Source organism: Pan troglodytes, chromosome 16 (assembly GCF_028858775.2).
Source record: "Pan troglodytes isolate AG18354 chromosome 16, NHGRI_mPanTro3-v2.0_pri, whole genome shotgun sequence".
NCBI classification, from domain to species: domain Eukaryota; kingdom Metazoa; phylum Chordata; class Mammalia; order Primates; family Hominidae; genus Pan; species Pan troglodytes.
This window is the reverse complement of record NC_072414.2, coordinates 56,285,891-56,313,861: the sequence shown is the minus strand read 5'-3', so window position 1 is coordinate 56,313,861 and position 27,971 is coordinate 56,285,891. Positions and strand designations below refer to the sequence as shown.

At 40.0% G+C, this 27,971-nt stretch overlaps 1 protein-coding gene across 49 annotated transcripts in view; it reads left to right on the top strand.

The window, feature by feature from the left end:
• The window catches only part of CSNK1G1 (casein kinase 1 gamma 1), a 206,809-nt gene that overhangs the window by 52,295 nt on the left and 126,543 nt on the right, over window positions 1-27,971 (top strand). For 34 of the 49 annotated variants that reach the window (XR_010151321.1, XR_010151314.1, XR_010151320.1 and 31 more), the window contains exon 2: window positions 17,249-17,653. Coding sequence is in view for 35 of the 49 variants with exons in the window: in XM_063793999.1 (XP_063650069.1) it covers window positions 17,473-17,653 (181 nt within the window). In the remaining 14 variants the exon portion in view is untranslated. 49 annotated transcript variants of the gene reach the window in all.

Here is a 27,971-nt window from a genome sequence, read left to right as displayed (position 1 = left end):
TTCCATCTTTGTCAGGTGAAATGAGTGAATCAATTAGAGAAACTGGTATTATTTACCAGGTAAACTCAAGAAAAATCAATTGCACTAATTGTAGGCTAAAGATAGACCACGTTTGAAATCTCCCAGTTGAAAAATTATTTTAAAAACAGACATGAGGCTGAATGTGGTGGCTCACGCCTATAATCCCAGCACTTCGGGAGACTAAAGTGTAAGGATTGTTTGAAGCCAGGAGTTTGAGACCAGCCTGGGGAACATAGTGAGACCACGTTTCTGCAAAAGAATTTAAAAATTAGGTGGGTGATGGTATGCCCCTGTAGTCCCAGCCATCCTGGGCCATCCTGGCCAACACAACGAAACCCTGTTGAAAACAAATAAGTAAAAACAGATGAAATGTAATTCACCACATTAAAAAAAAAAGAGAAACCTTATCACTTTGATGGATACAAAAAAAATATTTGATAATATTCACTAATAGTTCATAATAGGAAAACCTTCACAATAGGATTTAAAAGGAACTTAATCTGATAAAGACTCTACAAAAATTCTATAGAAAACTTTAGGCCGGGCACAGTGGCTCACGCCTATAATCCCAGCACTTTGGGAGGCCGAGGCTGGCGGATCACCTGAGGTCAGGAGTTTGAGACCAGCCTGGCCAACATGGTGAAACACTGTCTCTACTAAAAATAGAAAAATTAGCCGGGCGTAGTGGCGCACACCTGTAATCCCAGCTACATAGGAGGCTGAAGCAGGAAAATTGCTTGAACCTGGGAGGCGGAGGTTGCAGTGAGCCTAGATTATGCCACTGCACTCCAGCGTGGGCGACAGAGCGAGACTCCATCTCAAAAAAAAAAGTTCCATGTCTCTAAAGGCTGTGACATGATAATACCAGCAATAATACGAATTATGATGTAGCAGGACAAGCCGGAGACAAAACCCCTCAGACACCAAAGGGCTTTATTCGGCCGGGAGCATCAGCAGACTTAGGTCTCAAAAAACCAAGCTCTCCAAGTGAGCAATTCCTGTCCCTTTTAAGGGCTTACAACTGTAAGGGGGTCCACGTAAGAGGGTCATGATCGATTGAGCAAGCAGGGGGTACGTGACTGGGGGCTGTATGCATGGGTATTCAGAATGGAACAGAACAGGACAGAGATTTTCATGATGCTTTTCCATACAATGTCTGGAATCTATAGATAACACAAGCAGTTAAGTCAGGGCTTGATTTTTAACTACCAGGCCCAGGGCTCAGAGCTGGGCTGTCTGCCTGTGAATTTCATTTCTGCCTTTTAGTTTTTACTTCTTTTTTCTTTGGAGGCAGAAATTGGGCATAAGACAACATGAGGGGTGGTCTCCTCCCTTTATGATAGACAAGCTGTATTAACTTTTTTTCTTTTCTTTTCTTTCTTTCTTTTTTTTTTTTTTTTTTTTTGAGACAGAGTCTTGCTCTCTCGTCCAGGCTGGAGAACAGTGGCATGATTTCAGCTTACTGCACCCTCCACCTCCTGAGTTCCATTGATTCTCCTGCCTTAGCCTCCCAAGTAGCTGGGACTACAGGCGTGTGCCACCATGCCCGGCTAATTTTTGTAGTTTTAATAGAGACAGGTTTTGCCCTGTTTTCCAAGCTTGTCCTGAACTCCTGGCCTCAAGTGATGAGCTCGCCTTGGCCTCCCAAAGTGTTGGGATTACAGGCGTGAGCCACCGAGCCCAACCTGCATTAACTTTTTCTGTTTGTTTGTTTGTTTGTTTTAAAAAGCAAAACTGAGTGCCAGTGGCTTATGTTTTTAATCCCAGTGCTTTGAGAGGCTGGGGTTGGAGGATTGCTAAAGGCCAGGAGTTCAAGGCCGCCATGAGCTCTGATCATGCTGCTGCACTCCGGCGTAGCTGACAGAGCGAGACCCTATCTCTTAAAACAAACAAGCAACAACAACAACAAAACCCAAATGTGTGCTTTAAATAGATAAATTGTATAGTAGGTGAATTATATCTTAATAAAGCTGTTTTTAAAAAACACAGATTTGACCCATGGAGAAATTTTGCCCCAGAAAGGGGGCATAAATATAGTATTCAAGTGAGGAAGAGCATTCAGTGTGTTAGAAGAAATTTTAAGTCTCTCGAGGGAGGAATAATTAGCTCCTTTGAAAAAAATCTGTGGACATGTTAAAATCACTGCACAGATTTTTTTAAAAAAATTGTTTCAGGAGGACAGTTGTGAGGCCAGTGCACTTTTGGCTCAATGGGAATGAATGGGTAAGTGAGTGGGCAAGCAGGATCATTTGGTTGGTGTGGCAGAAGGGAGGAGGGCTCAGGCTTTTTGGACTCCTTTGGCTGTGTTTGACAGTGTGACCTAGTCAGTGAACATAATTCTGTGAGGCTCAGCGTCCTCTTTGAAAAGGAATAATTGCCTTTACTAAGGCAAGTAATTCCAGTTTGACTCCACTGAATAGGTCACACAGCACCTAGAGTCAATCGTTTAGAAAATGTAAATGCTTTTTGTAAAGCTAAATCCCTTTAAGCATAAATATCAGTACCATTCTTAAATGTCTTCTTATTGGACTATCAGTGACCTATAAAATCCTGAACAATGGACTCCTGCTACCTCTTTACTTTGCTCGTTGTAATCCCCGGCGTTGCAGGTCTTCTTTCACCAAAAGCCTTTCTTAATAGGCTGCTGCTTTTCCCTTTCTGGAAACTGTGTTCCCTAGCTCTTGACAAGGTTGGCTCCATCTCTTCCTTGAGGACACTGTTTAAATGTGGCTTCTAATTTATGTTTTCACAACAGTGTACAAGGATTCCCTCTTCTTCTCATCCGCACCAATACTTGTTATCTTTGGTCTTTTTTGTAATTGCCATCTGACAGAGTAAGAATGTAAGTTAGTATTCCTGTTATGGAAAACTGTATGGAGGTTTGTCAAAAAACTAAAAATAGAATTACTACATGATCCAGCAATACCACTTCTGGGTATTTATCCAAAAGATTTGAAATCAGTTTGTTGAAGAGATGTCTGCTTTCTTATGTTCATTGCAGCATTATTCACAATAGCCAAGTTAGGGAATCAACCTAAGTGTTCAACACATGAATGAATAAAGAAAATGTACACACACACGCACACACACATATATACATATTCAGCCTTAAAGAAGGAATTATGTCATTTGTGGCAACTTGGATGGAATTGGAGAATATTTTATTATGCTAAGTAAAATAAGCCAGGTACAGAAAAACAAACACCGCGTGTTCTCACTTATGTGTGGAATCTAAAACAATTGAACCCATAGAAGCAGAGAATAGAATGGGGGTTACAGAGCCTGGAGGGTTGAGAAAGTGGTGAGACCATGGTTAAAGGGAACAAAATCTCAGCTGAGGGATATTTTTTTTTTTTTTTAATTCTGTGGTACAGTGTGGTGAAGATAGTTTTTGTACATTTTAAAATTGCTGAGAGAATAAATTTCAAATATTCTTACCACAAAAATGTTAAGTATTTAAGGTAATGGATATGTTAACTAGCTTGATTTAATTATTATATATTATATTCATAAATTATAACATTACTTTGTACCCCTTACATTTATATAATTATAAATTGTCAACATACAATTTTTAAACTTTTAAAAAATAAATGTGTCTTCTAATAAAAGGCTTCCCACCCCTCTATCTAAAACTCTTCCATGCTGTGCATGGTGACACATGCCTGTAATCCCGGTTTCTCAGGAGGCTGAGGTGGGAGAATCTCTTGAACCCATGTGTTCAAGGCTGCATTGCACTGTGATTTCACCTGTGAACAGGCATTACACTCCAGCCTGGGCTACATAGCAAGAACACATCTCTAAATATGAATAAAATAAAACTTTCCTCTTTGATTTCACCATAATCCTTAGTTTAGCAGATCTTTGATATGTAGCATCGTCCCAATTTGTGTTTTTTTAATTCATGTGTTTGTGAGGCCCTCTCTACACTAGAAGTTCTGTGAGCAGAGGAGCTGTATATGTCAAGTTCACTGTTATATCCTCAGTGGAATAACCCAGTTTTAGGCACATAGGAGGCACTCACTGAATAGTTATTTATTAATTTTTTTTTTTTTTTTTGCCATATACCTACAACCTTCTAACTTTTATTTTTAAGATTAAAAAAAAAGTTCTTGGTTTTTGGGGTTTTTTTTCTTTTTCTCCCAGCAGGAGATTTTTTTCTTACTTTTAAAAAATTATTATTATACTTTAAGTTCTGGGGTACCTGTGCAGAACATGCAGTTTTGTTACATAGGTATACACGTGCCATGGTAGTTTCCTGCACCCATCAACCCGTCACCTACATTAGGTATTTCTCCTAATGCTATCCCTACCCTAGCCCCACACCCCCCAACAGGCCCCAGTGTGTGATGTTCCCCTCCCTGTGTCCATGTGTTCTCATTGTTCAACTCCCACTTATGAATGAGAACATGCGGTGTTTGATTTTCTGTTCTTGTGTTAGTTTGCTGAGAATGATGGTTTCCAACTTCATCCATGTCCCTGCAAAGGACATGAACCCATCTTTTTTTATGGCTGCATAGTATTCCATGGTGTATATATGCCACATTTTCTTTATGCAGTCTATCATTGATGGACATTGGGGTTGGTTCCAAGTCTTTGCTATTGTGAATAGTGCCACAATAAACATACGTGTGCATGTGTCTTCATAGTAGAATGATTTATAACCCTTTGGGTATATACCCAGTAATGGGATTGCTGGGTCAAATGGTATTTCTAGTTCTAGATCCTTGAGGAATTGCCACACTGTCTTCCACAATGGTTGAACTAATGTACACTCCCACCAACAGTGTAAAAGCATTCCTATTTCTCCACATCCTCTCCAGCATCTGTTTCCTGACTTTTTAATGATCACCATTCTAACTGGTGTGAGATGGTATCTCATTGTGGTTTTGATTTGCATTTCTCTAATGACAGTGATGATGAGCATTTTTTCATGTTTGTTGGCTGCATAAATGTCTTCTTTTGAGAAGTGTCTGTTTATATACTTTGCCCACTTTTTGATGGGGTTGTTTGTTTTTTTCTTGTAAATTTGTTTAAGTTCTTTGTAGATTCTGGATATTAGCCCTTTGTCAGATGGATAGATTGCAAAAATTTTCTCCCATTCTGTAGGTTGCCTGTTCACTCTGATGATAGTTTCTTTTGCTGTGCAGCAGCTGTTTAGTTTAATTAGATCCCATTTGTCAATTTTGGCTTTTGTTGCCATTGCTTTTGGCGTTTTAGACATGAAGTCTTTGCCCATGCCTATGTCCTGAATGGTATTGCCTGGGTTTTTATCTAGGATTTTTATGGCTTTAGGTCTTACGTTTAAGTCTTTAATCCATCTTGAGTTAATTTTTGTATAAGGTGTAAGAAAGGGGTCCTGTTTCAGTTTTCTGCATGTGGCTAGCCAGTTTTCCCAACACCATTTATTAAATAGGGAATCCTTTCCCCATTTCTGGTTATTGTCAGGTTTGTCAAAGATCAGATGGTTGTAGATGTGTGGTGTTATTTCTGAGGCCACTGTTCTGTTCCATTGGTCTATATATCTGTTTTGGTCCCAGTACCATGCTGTTTTGGTAACTGTCGCCTTGTAGTATAGTTTCAAGTCAGGTAGCATGATGCCTCCAGCTTTGTTCTTTTTGCTTAGGATTGTCTTGGCTATGCGGTCTCTTTTTTTGGTTCCATATGAAGTTTAAAGTAGTTTTTTCCAATTCTGTGAAGGAAGTCAATGGTAGCTTGATGGGGATAGCATTGAATCCATAAATTACTTTGGGCAGTATGGCTATTTTCGCGATATTGATTCTTCCTCTCCATGAGCATGGAATGTTTTTCCATTTGTTTGTGTCCTCTCTTATTTCCTTGAGCAGTGGTTTGTAGTTCTCCTTGAAGAGGTCCTTCACATCCCTTATAAGTTGTATTCCTAGGTATTTTATTCTCTTAGTAGCAGTTGTAAATGGGAGTTTACTCATGATTTGGCTCTGTTGTTATTGGTATATTGCAGTGCTTGTGATCTTTGCACATTGACTTTGTATCCTGAGACTTTGCTGAAGTTGCTTATCAGCTTAAGGAGATTTTGAGGCATGGTCTCACTCTGTCGCCCAGGCTGGAGTGCAGTGGTGTGATGTCAGCTCACTGCAAGCACCACCTCCCAGGTTCAAGCAATTCCCGTGCCTCAGCCACCCAAGTAGCTGGGATTACATGCATGCACCACTGCACCTGACTAATTTTATAGGCGTGAGCTACCAAACCCCATGGCTTTTTTTTTTTTTTTTTTTTTTTTACTTTTTTTAAAAAAGACTGGCTCTCTCACTATGTTGTCCAGGCTGGAATGTAGTAGCTATTCACAGGCGTGGTCATCATGCACGTCAGCCTCGAATTCGTGGGCTCAAGTGAGCCTCTCACCACAGCCTCCTAAGTATCTGGGAATATATGTGTGTGACACCACACCTGGCTTCACAAAATATTTGTTGATTGAACTAGGAACACTTTGAATAAATGTAGTGGTTTGTATTTTTCCTTTTTGACACCTGGAAATTATCCAAACTCCTTCTGTAATTGCTATTATTCTTTAAGATTCATTTATGTAGAAGTAGTATTTTAAAATGCGTGTGTAGGCTGGGCATGGTGGCTCATGCCTGTAATCCCAGCTCTTTGGGAGGCTGAGGCAGGCGGATCACCTGAGGACAGGAGTTCGCGACTAACCTGGCCAACACAGTGAAACCCTGTCTGTACTAAAAATACCAAAATTAGCTGGGCATGGTGGTGCATGCCTGTAATCCCAGGTACTTGGGAGGCTGAGGCAGGAGAATCCCGGGAGGTGGAGGTTGCAGTGAGCTGAGATCATGCCACTACACTCCAGCCTGGGTGACAGAGCGAGACTGTCTCAAAAAAATAAAAATAAAATAAAATGCATATGTATATATGTTTTTCTTTTTTCCTTTTTTTTTTTTTTGAGATGGAGTCTAGCTCTCTTGCCAGGCTGGAGTGCAGTGGTGCGATCTCTGCTCACTGCAACTTCCGCCTCCAGGGCTCAAGCGATTATCCTGCCTCGGCTTCCCGAGTAGCTGGGATTACAGGCACACGCCACCACACCCAGCTAATTTTTGTATTTTTAGTAGAGACGGGGTTTCACCATATTGGCCAGGATGGTCTCGATCTCCTGACCTTGTGATCTGCCTGCCTCGGCCTCCCAAAGTGCTGGGATTACAGGTGTGAGCCGCTGTGCCCGGCCTCTTTTCCTTTTTTTTGAGACAGAGTGTTTCTCTTGTCACCCAGGTAGTAGCACAATCATAGCTCACTGCAACCTCAAACTCCTAGGCTCAAGGGATCCTTTCACCTCAGCCTCCCAAGTAGCTGGGACTATAGGTACACACCACCATGCCCAGCTAATTTTTTTTTTTTTTTTTTATAGAGACACGGTCTCACCACATCACCCAGGTTGGTCTTGAACTCCTGGGCTCAAGCAGTCCTTCTGTCTTGGCCTTCCAAAGTGCTGGGATTATAGGTATGAGCCACCGTGCCCAGGCTAAACTTTTTTTTTTTTTAAACAGTTATTTAAATCTTCTTTTCTTGCAGTACAAGATACAGTACATTTCACATATGTCCCTTTTCCTGTTGGAAAAGGTGAATCAGGTGGAGGGAAGTAAATTGATATTGAGGCTGAGAATAAAATTGCAGATTTCTAGCCTTGATTTTCTACCTCTCACCTACTTTGTGCCTATGTAAATAGGCTGTTTCTTCATGGCCAGGAAAAAATGAAATAGCTGACTATTGACAATCCAGAAAGCACCCAGATAAGAATACTTAGAGTTGGATTTAAAACAAAACCTACCCACCCCTTTTTTGGGGAGAGACAGGGTCTCTCTGTCTCCCAGGCTGGAGGGTAGTGGTGTGATCACAGCTCACTACAGTCTTGACCTCCTGGGCTCAAGTGATCTTCCTGCTTCCGCCATCCAAGTAGCTGAGACTACAGGCATGTGCCACCCTGCTAATTTAAAAAAAAAAAGTCTGTTTGTAGAGATGGGGTCTCAGTATGTTGACCAAGCTGGTATTGAATTCTTCGGCTCAAGCGATCCCCTTGTCTTGACCTCCCAAAGTTCTAGGATTATAGGCATGAGCCACCACACCAGGCCAAAATCAGTTTATTGGCCATAAGTTTTCATCTTTTGATGTTCTCTCACGCCATTTAAAATGGGTGAAAATTTGGGTTATAGTTTTCTAATGACTGTTGCTTTTTCACAATGATAACACATGGCAGATAATTAGGGCAGGATATACCTTAAATGTCTGTTTCCCAAAACAAGCAATTACAATGCCCTTCTTATGTACTCCTTTTAGCACCTCACCATAGCACTAATCACAGTGCATTGTAGTTGCTTGTTTACTTGTGTAGTAGCTCTAGTAGCTCGGTGAAGGTTGTCACATTCACCATTTTATTTGCAGGGTACTTGTGACAGGTACTATAGTCATGGTACTTTTGATTATCTTTTTCTTTCTACTCAGAATGGTGGCAAGAATTATGATATCTGGAGTTTGGATTTTTTTAGCCTTGTGAGATCTGTTCATTGGTTGAAAACCAAGATTGAGAAATCATTTATTTGTGTGTGTGTGTGTGTGTGTGTGTGTGTGTGTGTGTGTGTGTGTTTTATTCACTAAGTATTTGAGAACTTACCATGCTAGGCCCTGCAAATAAAATGGTGAATGTGACAACAGTTTTTACCTTCACAGAGCTAATACGTGAGTAGACAAGCAATTACAGTGCACTGTGATTACTGCTATGGTGAGTTACTAAAAGGACTACATAAGAGGGGCACTGTAATTGCTTGTTTTGGGAAATAGACATTTAAGGTGAAAACTAAATATGAGCATAAGTTAACATAATGAAGAGCAGAGATAAAGGAGGACCCAGGTCCGGGGCCCTTTGGAAGCCTTGAAGTAAGTTTGATATTCATTAACATAAAATATAAGGGAACAGTTAAACAGAAATTAAGCGGAAGAGGTAAGCAAGTGCCAGATCTGGAATGACCTCAAGCCATGTAAGGATTTTTTTTTTTTTTTTGAGACAGAGTCTCACTCTGTCGCCCAGGCTGGAGTGCAGTGGCGTGATCTTGGCTCACTGCAAGCTCCGCCTCCCGGGTTCACGCCATTCTCCTGCCTCAGCTTCCCGAGTAGCTGGGACTACAGACGCCTGTCACCACGACCGGCTAATTTTTTTGTATTTTTAGTAGAGATGGGGTTTCACCGTGTTAGCCAGGATGGTCTCGATCTTCTGACCTCGTGATCCACCCGCCTCGGCCTCCCAAAGTGCTGGGATTACAGACGTGAGCCACCGCGCCTGGCCAGGATTTTGTTTTATCCTAAAGGAAGTCGGAAGACTGGAAGAGTCTGCTAGAGAGTTGAGGGTCCTCAGAGGTTGATGAAATCATAGAATGAGTACAATGAGAGTAAATGAGTGAGAGAGCTGGAAGGCAAATAAAATCAAAGTGCCACTGTATTTTGCTTTGGCTCCCTTACTTTAATAATGAACAGCTGTTCTAAAAATGTGTACATAACTAGTGGGGCTGGGCATGGTAGCTCATTCCTGTAATCCCAACACTGTGGGAGGCCAAGGCTGGAGGATCTCTTGAACCCAGGAGTTTGAGACCAACCTGGGCAATATAGTGAGACCTCGTCTCTACAAAAAAATATAATAAACAAAAATGTACAACAGGTAGAACAGACGAATTTATGAAATTGAGATTAGTTGTTTTCACTGAAAAAAGTAAGGGATCTGAAGGTGTAAACCCAAAGACAAATTTTATTTATAATTTACTTTTTAGTTGTAGGATCCAGTCATTTCCAGAGATCAACGTTATAAGGAAATAAGATAAAAATAAGTATTATAGATTAAGTGGACAGTGTTTTCTGTGCCTTTTTGGCAAGTAGAAGACAAAGAACATTTTTTTCCCTGACCACATAAGAGTAAGTTGCTGACAGGCAGGGCGCGGTGGCTCACGCCTGTAATCCCAGCACTTTGGGAGGCTGAGACGGGTGGATCATGAAGTCAGGAGATTGAGACCATCCTGGCTAACATGGTGAAACCCCGTCTCTACTAAAAATACAAAAAATTAGCCAGGCGTAGTGGTGGGCACCTGTAGTCCCAGCTACTCAGGAGGCTGAGGCAGGAGAATGGCGTGAACCCGGGAGACGGAGCTTGCAGTGAGCCGAGATTGCACCACTGCACTCCAGCCTGGGTGACAGAGCGAGACTCCGTCTCAAACAAAAACAAAAACAAAAGCAAGTAAGTTGCTGACAAGATGTTTCATAAGTCCCCGTACTTTAGTGTACTACTAAAATGTAGTCTGAAGGTTAGATATACTGTGGTGTGTATGTATATATATATGTACATGAAATACAGTAGTGTATACTAAATAGAGACAGGGTTTCGCCACGTTGTCCAGGCTGGTCTTGAACTCCTGGCCTCAAGTGATCCACCTGCCTCAGCCTCCCAAAGTGCTGGGACTACAGGCATGAGCCACCACGCCTGGCCAATATTTTGTAGTTTTGGGCATAGATTTTTGTACAGGTTTTGTAATATAGCTTCCTAAGTTTCTTGTTGCTTTTTTTAGATAGAATTATTACTTTAATTAACAGGCTTTATTTTTAGATTTTTTTGGTACAGTTTTAGGTTTACAGAGAAATGGAGTGGAGAGTACAGAGTTCCCCTATATCCCCTAACACTCCTCCACCCCCGTTTTCCCCTATTATTAATGTCTTGCATTACTATGCTACATTTGTAGTAGTTAACGAACCAATATTGACATGTTATTAACTAAAGTCGGTAGTTTACATTAGATAGAATGTATTAAACTATTTGTGTTATACATTCTATGGATTTGGACAAATGTATAATGACATGCATCTACCATTATGGTATCATACAGAATAGTTTTCCTGCTCTAAAAATCCCCTGGGCTCCACCTGTTCACCCGCCCCCCTCCCCACCCACAATATCTGGCAACCATTGATCTTTTTACCATCTCCATAGTTAGGATTTTTCTAGAATGTCATGAATTTGGAATGTAGTATTTAGCTTTTTCAAATGGATTTCTTTCACTTAGCAATATGCATTTTAGGTTCTTCTATGTCTTTTTGTAGCTTTCAATAATTCATTTCCTTTTATTGCTGAATGATATTCCATTGCAAGGCTATACCACAAATTTGTTTATTCATTCACCTATTGAAGGAAATCTTAGTGTTTTCATTTTTTGACAACTACAAATGAAGCTGCTGTAAACGTTTAGGTGGTGGTTTTTGTGTGGACTTAAGTTTTCATTTCATTTGGGTCAATACCAAGAAATGTGCTGGGTCATAGGTAAGAGTATGTTTAGTTACATAAGAAACTGCCAAACTTTCTTCCAAAATAGCCGTACCATTTTGCATTCTCACCAGCAGTGAATGAGAGTTCCTATTGCTCCATATCTTCCTTAGCATTTGATGTTGTCAGTGTTTTGGATTTTCACTATTCTAATAAGTGTATAGTGGTATCATTGTTTTAATTTGCAATTCCCTTCTGACATATGGTATTGAGTATATTTTCATATATGTATTTGCCATCCGTATATCTTCTTTGAAGAGACGTCTGATTCAAATATTTTGCTCATATTTTAACTGTGTTGTTTTCTGATTGTTGAGTTTTAAGAGTGTTGTATATTTTAGATAACAGGCCTCTAACAAGTTAAGTGTTTTGTAAATATTTTCTCCTAATCAGTGGCTTATCTTTTCATTCTCTTAGCAGTGCCTTCCCCAGAGCAGAAGTTTTTAGTTTTAGTGAAGTTAAACTTAACAATTTCTTCTTTCATTGATCATGCTTTTGTTGGTATATCTAAGAAGACATTGTCAAACCCGAAGTCATTTAGATTTTTTCCTATGGCATATTGTAGGAGTTTTATCATTTTGTGTTTTACATTTAGGTTGTGATCTATTTTGATTTTATTTTTGCGAGAGATGTAAGGTCTGTATCTAGATTATTTTTCTTTATTTGCAAGTATATGTCTAATTGTTCCAGCACCATTTGTTAAAAAGACTGTCCTTTCTCCATTGAATTGCCTTTGCTCCTTTGTCAAAGATTGGTATGAATATATTTGTGTGAATCTATTTCTGGGCTTTCCATTCTGTTCCATTGATTTATTTGTGTATTTTTTTTTTTTTTTTTGCAATATCACACTGTCTTGAGTACTGTAGCTTTATAGTAAGTTTTTTTTGTTGTTGTTTTGTTTTTTTTTTTTTTTGGAGACAGGGTCATACTGAAGTGGTGCAGTGGCACTATCATAGCGCACTGCAACCTTGAACTCCTGGGCTCAAACAATCCTCCCAGTTCTGCCTCCTGAGTAGCTGGTTCCATAGGTGTATACCACCTTGCCCGGCCAATTTTTATTTTTATTTTGTAGAGTCAGGATCTCGTTTCATTGCCCAGGCTGTTCTTGAACTCCTGGGCTCAAGTGATTCTCCCCACTGTGGCCTCCCAACGCACTGGGATTACAGATGTGAGTCACTGCACCTGGCCTTTTGTTTTGTTTTGTTTTAGCTTAAATGCATTTCAAGCCTTGTATTGGTACTCAAATTGTCCTACAGTGTCTTTTAATTTGTCCTATAGTTACTGATAGTTTTATAAACACACATTCATGTGTGCACTGGAGCACACAGATATCATTTTTGCTTAATGTTTGCTAAATACTTATTCTGGGTATGATACTGCTCTTGAAATTTACCCTGTGTTTTAAACATCAGGTTAGGCTTTTATCTCATTCTTTGAAAAGCTTACAATTGGAATGACAGATGTTGGTACAAAAACCAGTGGCAACCCAACAGAAGGGGAAATTTGTTGGGGTATTTCTTAGAAGAATTTTTATCGTTGACCAACATAATTTAAAAAAAAAAGACTTATAAGGAGAAAGATTTTTGGTTTTGCCCTATTATTTCTGTTTTGGACAGTAGGATGGGAAGTGATGCCTGGAGCCGAAACTTGTGACCAAGAAACAGCAAGCATGAGGACCAAAAGCAATGTGTGGTGGATGAAGAAGTAGTAGATCAGAAAGAGCCTGGTTTGCTTTTGAGTTTCTCATACACTTACCATATGATCCAGCAGTCCTATACCTATAAACAATTTCATCATAAGTTGTGTAAGAAGAGAGATTTAGAAGCCTGACAATCTCTCTTTTGATTATTAACAAAAACCCAGGGTGTTTTGACTTTGAAATTTAAATATTTATGTACCTCACTTTTGATAAAGCCAATATATGGGAATCTGAAATATACAAACAGTAAACTAGTGAAACTTATTTTGATGCTTTTATAATATGACTTAATTTTCTTTTAGACTTCATGTAACCTCCCATATACTGTTTTACATGAATTTAAGTAGAGAGTTCAAATGATAAGCCAAAGAGTTTGTAATTGAGCAGTTTATAATTGAGCAGTTGTAATTGAGAGTGATAAAGAAACAGGATTTTAAAAAACTTAGTAACTTTAATTTCTTAAATGAGAGATGCCACATAAAGTAGCATTGAATATTATTCATCTTTCGTTTTCTTTTTTTTTTTTTTTTGAGGTGGAGTTTCGCTCTCGTTGCCCAGGCTGGAGTTCAATGGCGTGATCTCAGCCCACTGCCCCCTCCGCCTCCCAGGTTCAAGCGATTCTCCTGCCTCAGCCACCCAAGTAGCTGGGATTACAGGCGCCTACCACCATAATTTTTTTTGTATTTTTAGTAGAGACAGGGTATCACCATGTTGGCCAGGCTGGTTTTGAACTCCTGACCTCAGGTGATCTGCCCACCTCGGCCTCCCAAAGTACTGGGATTATAGGCATGAGCCACTGCTCCTGGCCTCATCTTTCATAATTATAGATTGAACAATGCTTATGTCCCATGCATAGATTAGAAAATTGACACAGCACCTTTAGTGTCAGTTTTTGTCATGGTTGTGGGAAGTAAAGTGATTGTTCTGTTCTACAAGTAGGTGTTATGAACATTTTTCCCCAGCTGAGTGAGATTTTTGGCCTTTTTTTTTTTTTTTTTTGGACAGGGCCTTGCTCTCACCCGTACTGGAGTGCAGTGGCACGATCATGGCTCACTGCGTCCTTGAACCTCCCAGGCTCAAGCAATTCTCCAACTTCAGCCTCCCCAAGTCACTGGGACCACAGGTGTGCGCCACCATGCCCAGCTATTTTTTTTTTTTTTTCTTGAGACGGGGTTTTGCTCTTGTCGCCCAGGCTGGAGTGCAATGGCATGATCTCGGCTCACTGCAACCTGTCTCCTGGGTTCAAGCAATTCTCCTGCCTCAGCCTCCCAAGTAGCTGGGATTACAGGCGTGCACAACCACGCCTGGCTAATTTTTTTGTTTTTAATAGAGATGGGGTTTCGTCATATTGGCCAGGCTGGTCTTGAACTCCTGACCTCAGGTGATCCACCCGCCTTGGCCTCCCAAAGTGCCAGGATTATAGGCATGAGCCACTGTGCCCGGCCCTAATTTTTAAATTTTTTGTAGACATGGGGTCTCCGTATGTTGCCCAGGCTCATTTCAAACTTCTAGGCTCAAGTAGTCCTTCTACCTTGGCCTCCCAAAGTGCTGGGATTACATGGATGAGCCACCATGCCCAGCCAATTTTTGGCTTTCTATAGGGTTTTTTTTTTTAATTTAATTTTTAATATTTTTAAATTTAATTTTTAATTTTTTTTTGTTTTTTTTTTAGAGACAGGGTCTTTCTGTGTTGCCCAGGCTAGAGTTCAGTGGCTATTTACTGGCATGATAATAGCACATTCCAGCCTTGAACTCATGGGCTTGAGCAGTACTCCCATCTCAGCCTCCCAAGTAACTGGAGACTATAGGCACATACCATTGCACCTGGCTTCTATGGGTTTTTAACCTGACGAATAACTGTGTGTTCTTCTAATACATACACGTAAGTAAACATGGATAATGAGGGCTATGTGTGATTATTCCATCTAATGTTATACTAGTCTAAGTGCAATGGAAGAAATTAATGCAAAGTATTATAAAAATAACATCCATCTGTTGGAAAAAACAGAGTGAGCAAAAATGAAAAATATGAAGAGAAATAGGCAATGTAATATAGTTTCCAAATCTTATAAATGAGGCTATTGTAGTGATAATTTTTGAAAATGTGTGAGTTCATTGAATACTTATAAATTGACTGAATTGGGCCAAGACACATTCTGCCTCTGTCCTCATATTAACTTATAGTGGAAGGAAGTAGAGTTGACAGTCTCACGTATAGACATACTCCCAACAATTATGATATTTTTTTCTCTTTCTTTCTAATATCATTTGAGGGATTTAGGCAAAAGACAAGGATAACCGGGATAGTGGATATACTTGAAAATAGGAGAAACAATGAGGAAATATGAATTCTTAATGTTGTTCATGTAGGAAGTTCAGTAGTTGCTGACCTCCTTTGATCGCTTTGATTTTTTTTCCTTTACAGAATATACATTATAAATGTAAATCTATTGTAAAGCAAAGAAAACAAAAATGAAAAGCAGTTTATTTAAACTATAATAAAGCAATCAGAGGTCAGGCATGGTGGCTCACGCCTGTAATCCCAGCACTTTGGGAGGCTGAGGTGGTTGGATCACCTGAGGTCAGGAGTTCGAGACCAGCCTGGCCAACATGGTGAAACCCCGTCTCTACTAAAAATACAAAAAATTAGCTGGGTGTGGTAGCAGGCACCTGTAATTCCAGCTACTTGGGAGGCTGAGGCAGGAGAATCGCGTCAACCTGGGAGGCAGAGGTTGCAGCTAACCGAGATCTCGCCATTGCACTCCAGCCTAGGCAACAAGAGCGAAATTCCATCTCAAAAATAAATAAATAAATAAATAAAGCAAACAGATTGTATTATTGGATTATGTGCCCACTTGTACAGTCAGCTGACAGCTTTTTACCTGTTACTTTAGTAGGGAATTACAGGTCCTCAGGAAGTTTAGAGTATAGGCGTCTTCGCTCTGTCGTATAATTGGTGATAATAACCAAACATTTGACATTTGTTCTAATTCTCTTAAGTTTTCTTTCTTTCTTTCTTTCTTTTTTTGAGACGGAGTCTCACTCTGTCACTCAGGTGGGAGTGCAGTAGCACGAGCTCAGCTCACTGCCACCTCCACCTCCTAGGTTCAAGCTATTCTCCTGCCTCAGCCTCCCGAGTAGCTGGGATTACAGGTGCCTGCCACCACGTCCAGCTAATTTTTATATTTTTAGTAGAGACAGGGTTTTGCCATGTTGGCCAGGTGGTCTCAAACTCTTGACCTCAGGTGATCTGCCTGCCTTGGCCTCCCAAAGTGCTGGGATTACAGGCGTGAGCCACCACACCTGGCCTTCTTTTCCCTTAAGTTTTAAGGAAAACATTTATGAAAGTGAAATATAAGTGTGTGTTTAGTATGTGATTGGTGATAGCAGTATTTTTTTTTGTTAAGAATACTCACATGGATAATCAAATATAGCATCAAAATTATCTCATTGCAAACATTTGTGTTGGGCTCAGTCCTGAATTTGGACACTGCAGAATTCTGGTAGAGATGAATGTTACGCTTAAGATTTTTTTTTTTTTTTTTGCTTTATTTTCACTTTGGGGTTCTGCAAAGGATCTCTTTTTGGCACTCTGTCATTGCATACTCAGCATACAGCAAAAACCACCAAAAGTTTAGCTTTTCAGAACTTTAGGACTACTTAATACCAATAGAGTTTTGGAAGTTCCTTCATAGAGGTTGTCTGTGTTGATTGGTAACTGAAGATTACATAATTCTTGCTAGTGCTTGGTAAATGCTTGGATAGGGGAATGGGGGAGTGAATAGTCTAATTTCTTATAAGTTTTGGCGAAATTAAAAGGAAGAGCTTAAAATTAAATCATCCTCAGCTTCTTTAACTTTATTTTAGCACTGCTATGTATTTCTGTTAGCCAGTGATGAAAAAAACAACAATTGTCTTCCTTTTTGGTCATAGATACATTACTAGAAGATAGCATTCTATATTAAAGGCTTGTGTGTTTCCTTAGCTTCTATGGTTTGCAGCCTACTGAGCTTATGATACTATGTGAATAACTAATCCAGATGGTTAAACTATTGGAGGATAGAAAACCAAAACCCATTTCAGAAGCTGCATTTTGCTCACCTTTGGATAGGATTCATTCTAATTGGTAGTGACTTTCTGAATTTGTTTCAAAATTTAATTTTTAACTACATGTTTTCTTGATTTTTACGTAGGTTACAAGATGTTCACCTAAGATTGAAACCTAGTGACTACATTTCCTACGGGAACAAATAAATGGTTTTTCATCTCCCGGAGATACATTACAAACAAATATGGTGCTAAAAGAACTCCTTACCTTTCTCTGACTACAATTTATTTGGACATACTTTTGTATTGAAGAGAGGTATACATACTGAAGCTACTTGCTGTACTATAGGAGACTCTGTCCTGTAGGATCATGGACCATCCTAGTAGGGAAAAGGATGAAAGACAACGGACAACTAAACCCATGGCACAAAGGAGTGCACACTGCTCTCGACCATCTGGCTCCTCATCATCCTCTGGGGTTCTTATGGTGGGACCCAACTTCAGGGTTGGCAAGAAGATAGGGTGTGGGAACTTCGGAGAGCTCAGATTAGGTAAGCACTTGGTTATGTCAGTGACTTCTACTAACAACAATACCTATGATAAGCTTTGGTGTGTTTCAAGACAAGCCGTTTATAGTTTTACAAGAAATTTTTCTTAAGGAGAACCTGTTGTTAAGAAATAATTTGTGAAGGGGCACTATGGTCATTATCAATTATTTGTTACCCAAGGCTCATCTCTCTTTATGTGTGTGCGATGGGCTTTTAAGTTTTCTACCAGTTCTGAGATTTTCTGATGAACATAGAGTTGCATACAGATATCAGTAAAATGCAGACTCTGATTTAGGATGTCTGAGGTGGAGCCCCAAATTCTGCATATTTTTACAAATTCCAGGTGATGCAGATGCTGTTGGTCTTTTAAGAAGGGCATAAGGCCTTGGTTTAATTCAGACTCTGCCCCTGAAAAGAAAAGAGTAAATCCTTACTCAGTAATACCCAGGCTTAGTCTTCAAGGATATACAGTACATCCTGTTTGGAGAAATTTTCCAAAAGACAATTTGTTTGCGTTTCTTCCTGGAGTTTCCAGCATTAGAATTAAGTTAGAACTCCAAGGAGAAGTTAGGCAATTTTATTTCCCAACTAAGGCAATGGATTTTCTATTTCAATTATGAATTTATGGGTGAGATGGAAAATAATGACAAAATTAATATGTCTAAAAATGTGAGATTGGGAAGAAGGTACATTGGGTATTTATATATATATATATATATATATATATATATATATATATATATATATATAATTTTTTTTTTTTGAGATGGAGTCTTACTCTGTCACCCAGGCTGGAGTGCAGTGGCGCGATCTCGGCTCACTGCAAGCTCTGCCTCCCGGGTTCATGCCATTCTCCTGCCTCAGCCTCCCAAGTAGCTGGGACTACAGGCATCCGCCACCACGCCCGGCTAATTTTGTTTTTGTATTTTTAGTAGAGACAGGGTTTCACCATGTTAGCCAGGATGGTCTTGATCCTCTGACTTCGTGATCCGCCCGCCTCGGCCTCCCAAAGTGCTGGGATTACAGGCGTGAGCCACCGCGCCCGGCCATTTATATACTTTTTAATGGCTCTTCCTTGATGAGTGGGATAGAGAAAATAAAAGGCCGTATAAATATATGAAGTTGGAAATTAGCCTGGAGAATGTGGAAAGGTCATCTTTTAGGCTAAAGTGTTTTCTTTTCCTTCATAGCTCTTGAGACTGTGGATTAATATGAAGACTCATTGTAAGAAACTTTGGCCCTTTGGGGGGAATGGTGGGAGGGTGGGAACATAATGTAATTATGTTTGTTACCTCTGCTACTTCTTTTTCTTTTTGAGATGGAGTGTTGCTCTGTCACCCAGGCTGGAGTGCAGTGGTGCGATCTCAGCTCACTGCAACCTCCTCTTCCCAGGTTCAAGTGATTCTTGTGCCTCATCCTCCAGAGTAGCTGGGACTTACAGGCATGTGCCACCATGCCCAGCTTATTTTTTTTTTTTTTTTTGTATTTTTGTGGAGACGGGCTCTTGCCATATTGGCCAGGCTGGTCTTGACCTCCTGGCCTCAAGTGATCCACCCGCCTCAGCCTCCCAAAGTGCTGGGATTACAGGCTGAGCCACTGCGCCTGACCACCTCTGCTACTTGTGATGGTCCTGCATAGAGAACATGGACAAAATCTTATCTCTGATCCCCCATAGAGAGCCTTGGAGAAACATCACTATACTAGCCAGAGACCATTTGAATTTAAGAATGATGAGAATGGATTTATTTTTACTGTTAGAAGGCTGACAACCTGGAAATTCAGGACTTAATTAGGATAATGAAAGGATCTTTATATTTAGAATTGTGTTCGGGTTACCAAAGCCAGCAGATGCTACTTACAATACGAGTTAAGATGTGTAATTACTGCTTTACTTTCTAGCAATCACAGAGTTGCTTTAACGAATAGTTCTGTGAATATTTCTTTATGTCATAAATTGACTGTAACATCACAGTACTACTTGGATGGATTAAATAATTATGACATAAACATCCACAAAATGATTGCTAAGAGGCAGTTTCTAATGTATCTAAATCTTTGAATTCTCAAAACATCAGACAATTGTTTCATTTCTGTGAAAGTGAAGAAAAACCTTGGTGAATTAAAAGTGGAAATCTGTTTAATCACTGAAGTCTAGATTTGTATTATAAGTTTACGTGGGAAGGGAAAAATTCATTCAGTTAAAAGCATACATTTATAGCCCATATATATTTTCAGAGTAGTATTGTGTTTTGTTTCCTCTTTGAATCTGAGATAATTTTGATGTTTCTCATTTGGACTTGCCTGTAGTCAGAAGAACTTGTCTTTCTTTTCCTGTGCTTTTACTCTTCTCTGCTTATCAAGTTTTCATTAGCCCTGGGACCATACTGTTGTGGCCTTGTATCTAGAAAAGATACTTTCAGAATTATTTGGCATCTTCCTGACAATAGAGTGGGCTGCATACCCCATTCCGTCATTTTCTTGTTCTAATATTAGCGAGGAGAAGATTGTAAACTACAAAATTCCAAAGTCAAGGCAGGTGCAGTCAGCCTACATCATGGCTACCACCTACAAAGCTCTGCTTCTCTAAACTAATTTCCTTTCCTAGACACACAGTCTGTCAAACAGCCAAGTGCATTTCTTCTTATTCTTTTTTTTTTTTTTTTGGAGAGACAGGGTCTTGCTCTGTTACCTGCCCTGGAGTGCAGTGGCATGATCATAGCTCACGCAGCCTCCAACTCCTGGGCTCAAGCGATCCTCCTACTTCAGCCTCCTTAATAGCTAGTGCATAAGAACACGCCCAGCTAATTTTTTTATTTTTAAATGTTTTGTAGAGATGATGTTTTGCAGGCTGGTCTTGAACTCCTGGCCTCAAGCGATTCTCCTGCCTTGGCCTTCCAAAGTGTTGGGATTACAGATGTGAGCCGCCACACCTGACCAACCGTGTGCATTTCTGCTTCAGAGCCTTTACACTTGCAATTCCTTCTGCTTGCAGAATTATTTCCCTAAAATTTTGCATAGTGGGTTGTTTCTCATCCTTTAGGCCTCAGCTTATGTCTTACCTTCTCAGAGAAACATTCTATCACTTGTTCCTCATTCTCATTTAAAATAGCACGTTTCTTCTCTAGCACATCCTGTCTCGTCAAACTGCTTTATTTTATTCATTGCATTCATCACTATCTGAAATGACCATATGTATGTTTCCCTATTAATTGCCTCTCCTTACTTGAATATAAGCCCTTTAAAGGGCAGGGATTCTTTCTGTATTGTTTACTGTTATTTATGAGATGGAAGGATAAAAAGCTGATGAATAGGAAGAGGGGGGAAAATAAAGCGTACTTTCTTTGGGCTCCAGGTTTATGTGGGGGTGGTGGTAGATAGTAGACCTATCGGTTCCAAACAGCAAAAAAAAAAAAAAAAAAAAAAAAGTAACGATAGTGCATTTTGGTTCTCTGCAAATGTTTCCACCCCATTATACAGTTTTCTTTTTTTTTTTTTTAGATGAAGTTTTGCTCTTTTTGCCCAGGCTAGAGTGCAGTGGCGCAATCTCGGCTCACTGCAACCTCTGCCTCCCGGGTTCAAGTGATTCTCCTGTCTCAGCCTCCCAAGTAGCTGGGATTACAGGCGTGTGCCTCCATGCCCGGCTAATTTTTTATTTTTAGTTGAGGCAGGGTTTCACCATGTTGGCCAGGCTGGTCTTGAACTCCTGACCTCAGGTGATCTGCCCACGTCAGCCTCCCAAAGTGCTAGGATTACAGGCGTGAGCCACTGCACCCAGCCTTCATCATACATTTAACAACTATTTCTTGAATATTTACTGATACTAGACTCTGGGAAGGATAGAAATAAGAAGATATAGTTTTTGTCTCTACAAATACCACAGTCTAGTGGTAGACAGAGAAAAACAAATTGCAATACAAAGTGATAATATAGCAGATTGGGGGCTGGGTGTAGTGGCTTATGCCTGTAATCCCAGCACTTTGGGAGGCCAAGGCAGGCAGATGACTTGAGCTTAGGATTTCAATACCAACATGAGCAACGTGGCAAAACCTCGTCTCTACAAAAAATACAAAAATTAGCTGGGTGTGGTGGTATGCACCTGTAGTCCTAGCTACTTGGGAGGCTGAGATGGGAGGATGGCTTGAGCCTGGGAGCCTGATGCTACCATGAGCCAAGATCACATCACTGCACTCCAGCCTGGGCGACAGAGTGAGACCGTGTCTCAAACAAACAAAAAACCAGATTGTATAGAAACTACATTGGCAGAGAAGGTTAATAAAGGCTTCAAAGAGGAGGTATGATTTGATGATAGGACAGGATTTCTGCTGGTAGACATAAGGAAGAAGAGCTTGTGCAGGATACACAATCACTAGATACTGTGCAAGTGCCCAGCATATCACAGCAGCATTTAGTTATACATGACTGGGTCATAGGATGTGAAGTGAAAGAAAAGTAATAGAATGAAGCTTTTAGGTAAGTTGGGACGAAATTGTGAAGTGTTTGCATATATTAAAGCATTTGGACTTTATCCTGTAGGCAATGGGGTCGAATCATCAGGAGTTTTACAACAGAGTGACATAATCTAGTTTATATTCCAGAAAGAGAATTCGGGTTATATTGTAAGATTAGATCAAATAGGAAAGAAGTTGACATCTTGTAGATTTTGCTCTAATTGTAATACTTATCATGTTGTACTTTATTCTTCCATTTCTCTCTCCCAAGATAGGTGTAAGGGTATTATTACTTTGCTTTTTAGTCCTCATATTCTAATTCCTTTCACTGTGTGTGGTATGTAATGGGTACTCAAGAAAGGCTGAATTGTCCAGGTCAGAAGTAGCAGGGCCTTTGGTCTTAGCTCTGAAAATGGAAGTGAGATGGAGAGAGGACAGGGTAAATTAGAAATTTTAGACATAGACTTTAGGCAGGATTTAGTCACTAATTATTTGATGGGAAGAAGTCAAAGATGACTAAATGTGCCAGCTTGAAGAGACCTTATAAATGAGGAAGATGTAAACCCATTTATGCCGGAAGCTGCAAATTTTTTTGTGAAAAATCAGACCTTGGTGATGACCTCGAGCAGTGTATATAAATAACTCCCACCAGCCTAGCATTCCAATAATGGAACACTAGGCATAAATGAGTTAATTGAGATAGTAAATATAGGACTAGGGAGAGTGGTTGGGAAGGCAGGTAAGATAGAGTTTGTGAATATTTGAGGACTGGGTGACACATATGCAGAAATGCATATCTGAGACTTAGAAAGTTAGGCTTGAGATAGGGATTAAGAAATCACACCAGACTAGAGATGGGGTTTCACCATGTTAGCCAGGATGGTCTTGATCTCCTGACCTTGTGATCCACCCACCTCGGCCTCCCAAAGTGCTAGGATTATAGGCATGAGCCACCGCGCCTGGCCACCCCCCAACCCTCTTTTTTTTTTTTTTTTTTTTTGAGACGAAGTTTCACTCTTGTTGTCCAGGCTGGAGTGCAATGGCACGATCTTGGCTCACTGCAACCTCCGTCTCCTGGGTTCAAGCGATTCTCCTGCCTCAGTCTCCCAAGTAGCTGGGATTACAGGCACCTGCCACAACGCCCAGCTAATTTTTTGTATTTTTTGTAGAGACGGGGTTTCACCATGTTGGCCAGGCTGGTCTTGAACTCCTGACCTCAGGTGATCTGCCTGCCTTGGCCTCCCAAAGTGCTGGGATTACAGGCATGAGCCACCACTCCTGGCCCTTCCCTATCTTTTTAAAATGAGCCATGTGTATTTTGTAATCAGCAAAAAGTAGTAATCAAAGCAAAACAATTTCATTAAAGCAAATTTTTTTAAAAAGAAAATACACTTATTGCTTAAAATTTTTTTTAATTCTACTTTAGAGGTGTCTGTGGAGATAACCACTAATGATGGTTTAATTTTCTACAGCTCAAAAATGTGTATTAGGACATATTTTAGAAATGCAATCAAATTGTGCTCTAAGCTTCCTCTTATGGCTGGGCGTGGTGCCTCATGCCTGTAATCCCAGCCCTTTGAGAGGCCGAGGTGGGCGGATCACCTGAGATCAGGAGTTTGAGACCAACCTGGCCAACGTGGTGAAACCCCATCTCTACTAAAAATACAAAGAATTAGCCGGGCTTGGTGACGGACGCCTGTAATCCCAGCTACTCGGGAGGCTGAGACAGGAGAACCAGTTGAACCTGGGAGATGGAGGTTGCAGTGAGCTGAGACTGCACCACTGCACTCCAGCCTGGGAGACAGAGTGAGACTCCGTCTCAAAAAAAAAAGCCTCTTTTTATTCCTTAATAGAGCATGAACATCTTGTTTCAACTTAAATATATCTCATCAATTTTAAATATTTCTATGGTATTCAATTTAGCCATTATCAATATACACAAAAATTATTTTGTATTTTAATACTATAATTAATACAGTACTCCTGCAGTCCCCAACTTTTTTGGCACCAGGGACCCATTTCATGGAAGACAATTTTTCCATGTACCAGGGGTGGAGGATGGTTTCACGATGAAACTGTTCCACCCTAGATCATCAAGTATTAGATGTAGGCTAGATCCCTCACATGCACAGTAATAGGGTTTGCACTCCTGTGAGAATCTAATGCTGCCACTGATCTTTCAGGTGGCACTCAGGTGGTAATGCTTGCTTACCCACTGCTCACCTCCTGCCATGCAGCCTGGTTCCTAACAGGGCCACAGACTGGCACTGGTCTACTCGATCTCCTTGTATTTAAAGTTGGTTTAATTTCTTAGACTACATCCTGGAAGCGTACTTTTTGTGTCAAAGGATATGTACGTTTGCAATTTTGTTACACATTGTCAGTTTGCCCTCCAAAAAGATGTTTCAGTTTGTATGTGTGTCCTTGTGCTTATTTCCTCCAGTGCTTCAGAAATCTTAAACAATATCAAGAATCTTTTCATCTATGACAGTCTGATAGGGGAAAATGGTATTACTTAAATGTGTATGTGTTCATAGGTGAAGTTAAACATACTTACACATATTTGCTTATTTTTTTAAAGAGTATTTCTATGTGGCCTTTGCTCATTTTCATTGGAAAGATTATTTCTGTGGAGTCTTTTGTGTACTGCCTCAATGAAAGGAGAATTATGAAGATTTAAGACAGAAGGGAAAATTGATGGATAGTGATTGTGTAGGTAGGAGGACATGATGGGATGAAAACAGATTTTATAGATTGATACTAACTGAAAATCATGGGGAATCTTGTGAGAACTTTCTCATTTTTAAAGTTTTGAGCCTTCTGCTGAATCAGGCCTGGAAAGAATCGTGTAAACATTAAAATAAAATTATTTTCCTCTAGAGTTAAGAAAATATACATCCTCAATGTACAAATAATTGCTGATGTTTTTCTTAGTTGCAAGAATAAGTAGATAGATGATATTTATTTATTTATTTATTTATTTATTTATTTATTTATGAGATGGAGTCTCGCTCTATCACCAGGCTGGAGTGCAGTGGCGCGATATTGGCTCACTGCAACCTCTGCCTCCCAGGTTCAAGCAGTTCTCCTGCCTCAGCCTCCTGAGTAGCTGGGATTACAGGTGCCCGCCACCATGCCCGGCTAATTATTTTTTGTATTTTTTTAATAGAGACAGGGTTTCACCAAGTTGGCCAGGATGGTCTCTATCTCCTAAGCTAGTGATCCAGCCACCTCGGCCTCCCAAAGTGCTAGGATTACAGGCATGGGCCACTGCACCCGGCTGGTGATATTTCTTTCACATCCACATAGGGGTGCACGTATGTTTATGGGAGACCTGTTAGACTAGAGAGACAGGCATATGATTTTAATAATATTCACATTATCCTTTTGAAGTAGGATAGAGTGAGAGGATGTTTTTACTTGCATACAACAAAATGGAGGCACAACAAATTAACCTTTTTGATCTTTTCCATCTTTGGTGTCTGATGAAATATGCAAAAATGCATTAACACAGGATACTTCTGACAAAGGTAAATAAATTGGCTAAGGGTAGCAGCTTGTTCTGTGACACTCCTGCATGGTTTCTAAAGTAAGACACTTATTTCTGTGATTGATGTAGGATTTATATGACAGCCTCTGCATATTGTTCTTTCCTTGTCTGAATTACTGAACTGTCACTTGTGAACTTAAATTGGAACTTTTTTTTTTTTTTTTTTGTGACGGAGTCTCGCTCTGTCGCCCAGGCTGGAGTGCAGTGGCTCGATCTTGGCTGACTGCAAGCTCCGCCTCCCAGGTTCACACCATTCCCCTGCCTAAGCCTCCCGACTAGCTGGGACTACAGGCGCCTGCCACCACGCCCGACTAATTTTTTTTTTTAATATGTCGATTTTTAGTAGAGACGAGGTTTCACCATGTTAGCCAGGATGGTCTCGATCTCCTGACCTTGTGATCCACCCGCCTCGGCCTCCCAAAGTGCTGGGATTACAGGCGTGAGCCACTGCGCCCTGCTTTTACTGGAACTTTTAACTTCTGCTACTAGCTTTTCTTTTTTTGGCAGTTGTAATTATTAACAATTCACAGATGAATACTATCTAAAGCAGTTCATTTCATATTATATCCCACAGTCTTAGATCCATTATTTTCCACTCCAAGTCAATGAGAAAAGAAAAGTGAGCAGGCAGAACTCTCCATGTTATCTGTTTTATACATTTTATACATTTGAGTTTTCAATAAGATTTTGTTTGAAAGGTATGATTCTGCTGCTTTAAACATTTTTGAAAATCATCTGAGAGAATGCAGGCTTAAGATGAAACATAATTTTATTTTATTTTATTTTTGAGATGGAGTTTCACTCTTGTTGCCCAGGCTGGAGTGCAATGGCATGATCTTAGCTCACCGCAACCTCCACCTCCTGGGTTCAAGCAATTCTCCTGCCTCAGGCTTCTGAGTAGCTGGGATTACAGGTGCCCACCACCACACCCAGCTAATTTTTTGTATTTTTAGTAAAGATGGGGTTTCACCATGTTGGCCAGGCTGGTCTCGAACTCCTGACTTCAAGTGATCTGCCCACTTCGGCCTCCCAAAGTGCTGGGATTACAGGCGTGAGCCACTGCACCCAGACCAAAATGTAACATAATTTAAAGGTATTTCTTCTCTAGTTCAAAATGAAGCCATTTTAAAATCAAATTTTTGCTTTTAAGTTAATAGTTTCTTAGAAAATCATGGTATTTTAAACAAATGAAAGTGTATCAGCCAAACACCTAATTAACCAGAAACACTGATATATATTTGTAACCTTGTTAAAGTTTTCTTATAAATTTACAAATTTTTAGGTTCTGTGGATGGAACAAACTAAAACAAGTTTTAGAAGTCATGTCATTCTTCTGCTTAAGTGATTAAAAATAGGAGTCTTGGCTGGGCATGGTGGCTCACGCCTGTAATCTCAGCACTTTGGGAGGCCAGAGCAGACAGATCATCTGAGGTCAGGAGTTGGAGACCAGCCTGGCCAACGTGGTGAAACCCCGTCTCTACTAAAAATACAAAAATTAGCCAGGCATGGTTGTGGGCGCCTGTAATCCCAGCTACTCGGGAGGCTGAGGTGAGCTGAGATCGTGCCATTGCACTCTAGTCTGGGTGACAAGAACGAGACTCTGTCTCAAAAAAAATAAATAAAATTAAATTAAATTAAATTATAACTTTAGATAAAATGCATTCTAATTTTTTTGTTGTTGTTATGTGGATATATTCCCTAATGGTGAAGTCTGGGTTTTTTTGTGTAACTATCACCTGAATAATATGCATTGTATCCATTAAATAATTTCTCATTTCTCACCTCTTTCCCACCCTTTTAAGTCTTCAGTGTCTATTATTCCACACTCTGTGTCCATGTGTACACATTATTTAGCTCCCACTTAATAAGTGAAAGCATGCATTTTTTGATTTTCTGTTTCTGAGTTGTTTCACTTAAGTTAATGGCCTGCAGTTCCATCCATGTTGCTGCAAAAAACGTGAAATTTTATTATTTTTTTAAGGGCGGAATAGTAGTTCATTGCCTGTCTGCCTGTGTGTGTGTGTGTGTGTGTGTGTGTGTAAAATGTGTGTGTATGTGTGTGTGTGTGTGTATATATATATACATATATATATACACATATATATATACATATATATATACACATATATATATACATATATATATATATAAAATCATCCATGAGGGACACTTGTTTCCATATTTTTGGTGATAAACATAACATATGCAGGTGTCTTTTTGATGTAATGATTTCTTTTCCTTTGGGTAGGTACCCATTAGTGAGATTGCAGGATCAAATGGTGGTTTTAGTTTTTTGGGTAACTTCCATACTGTTTTTCATAAA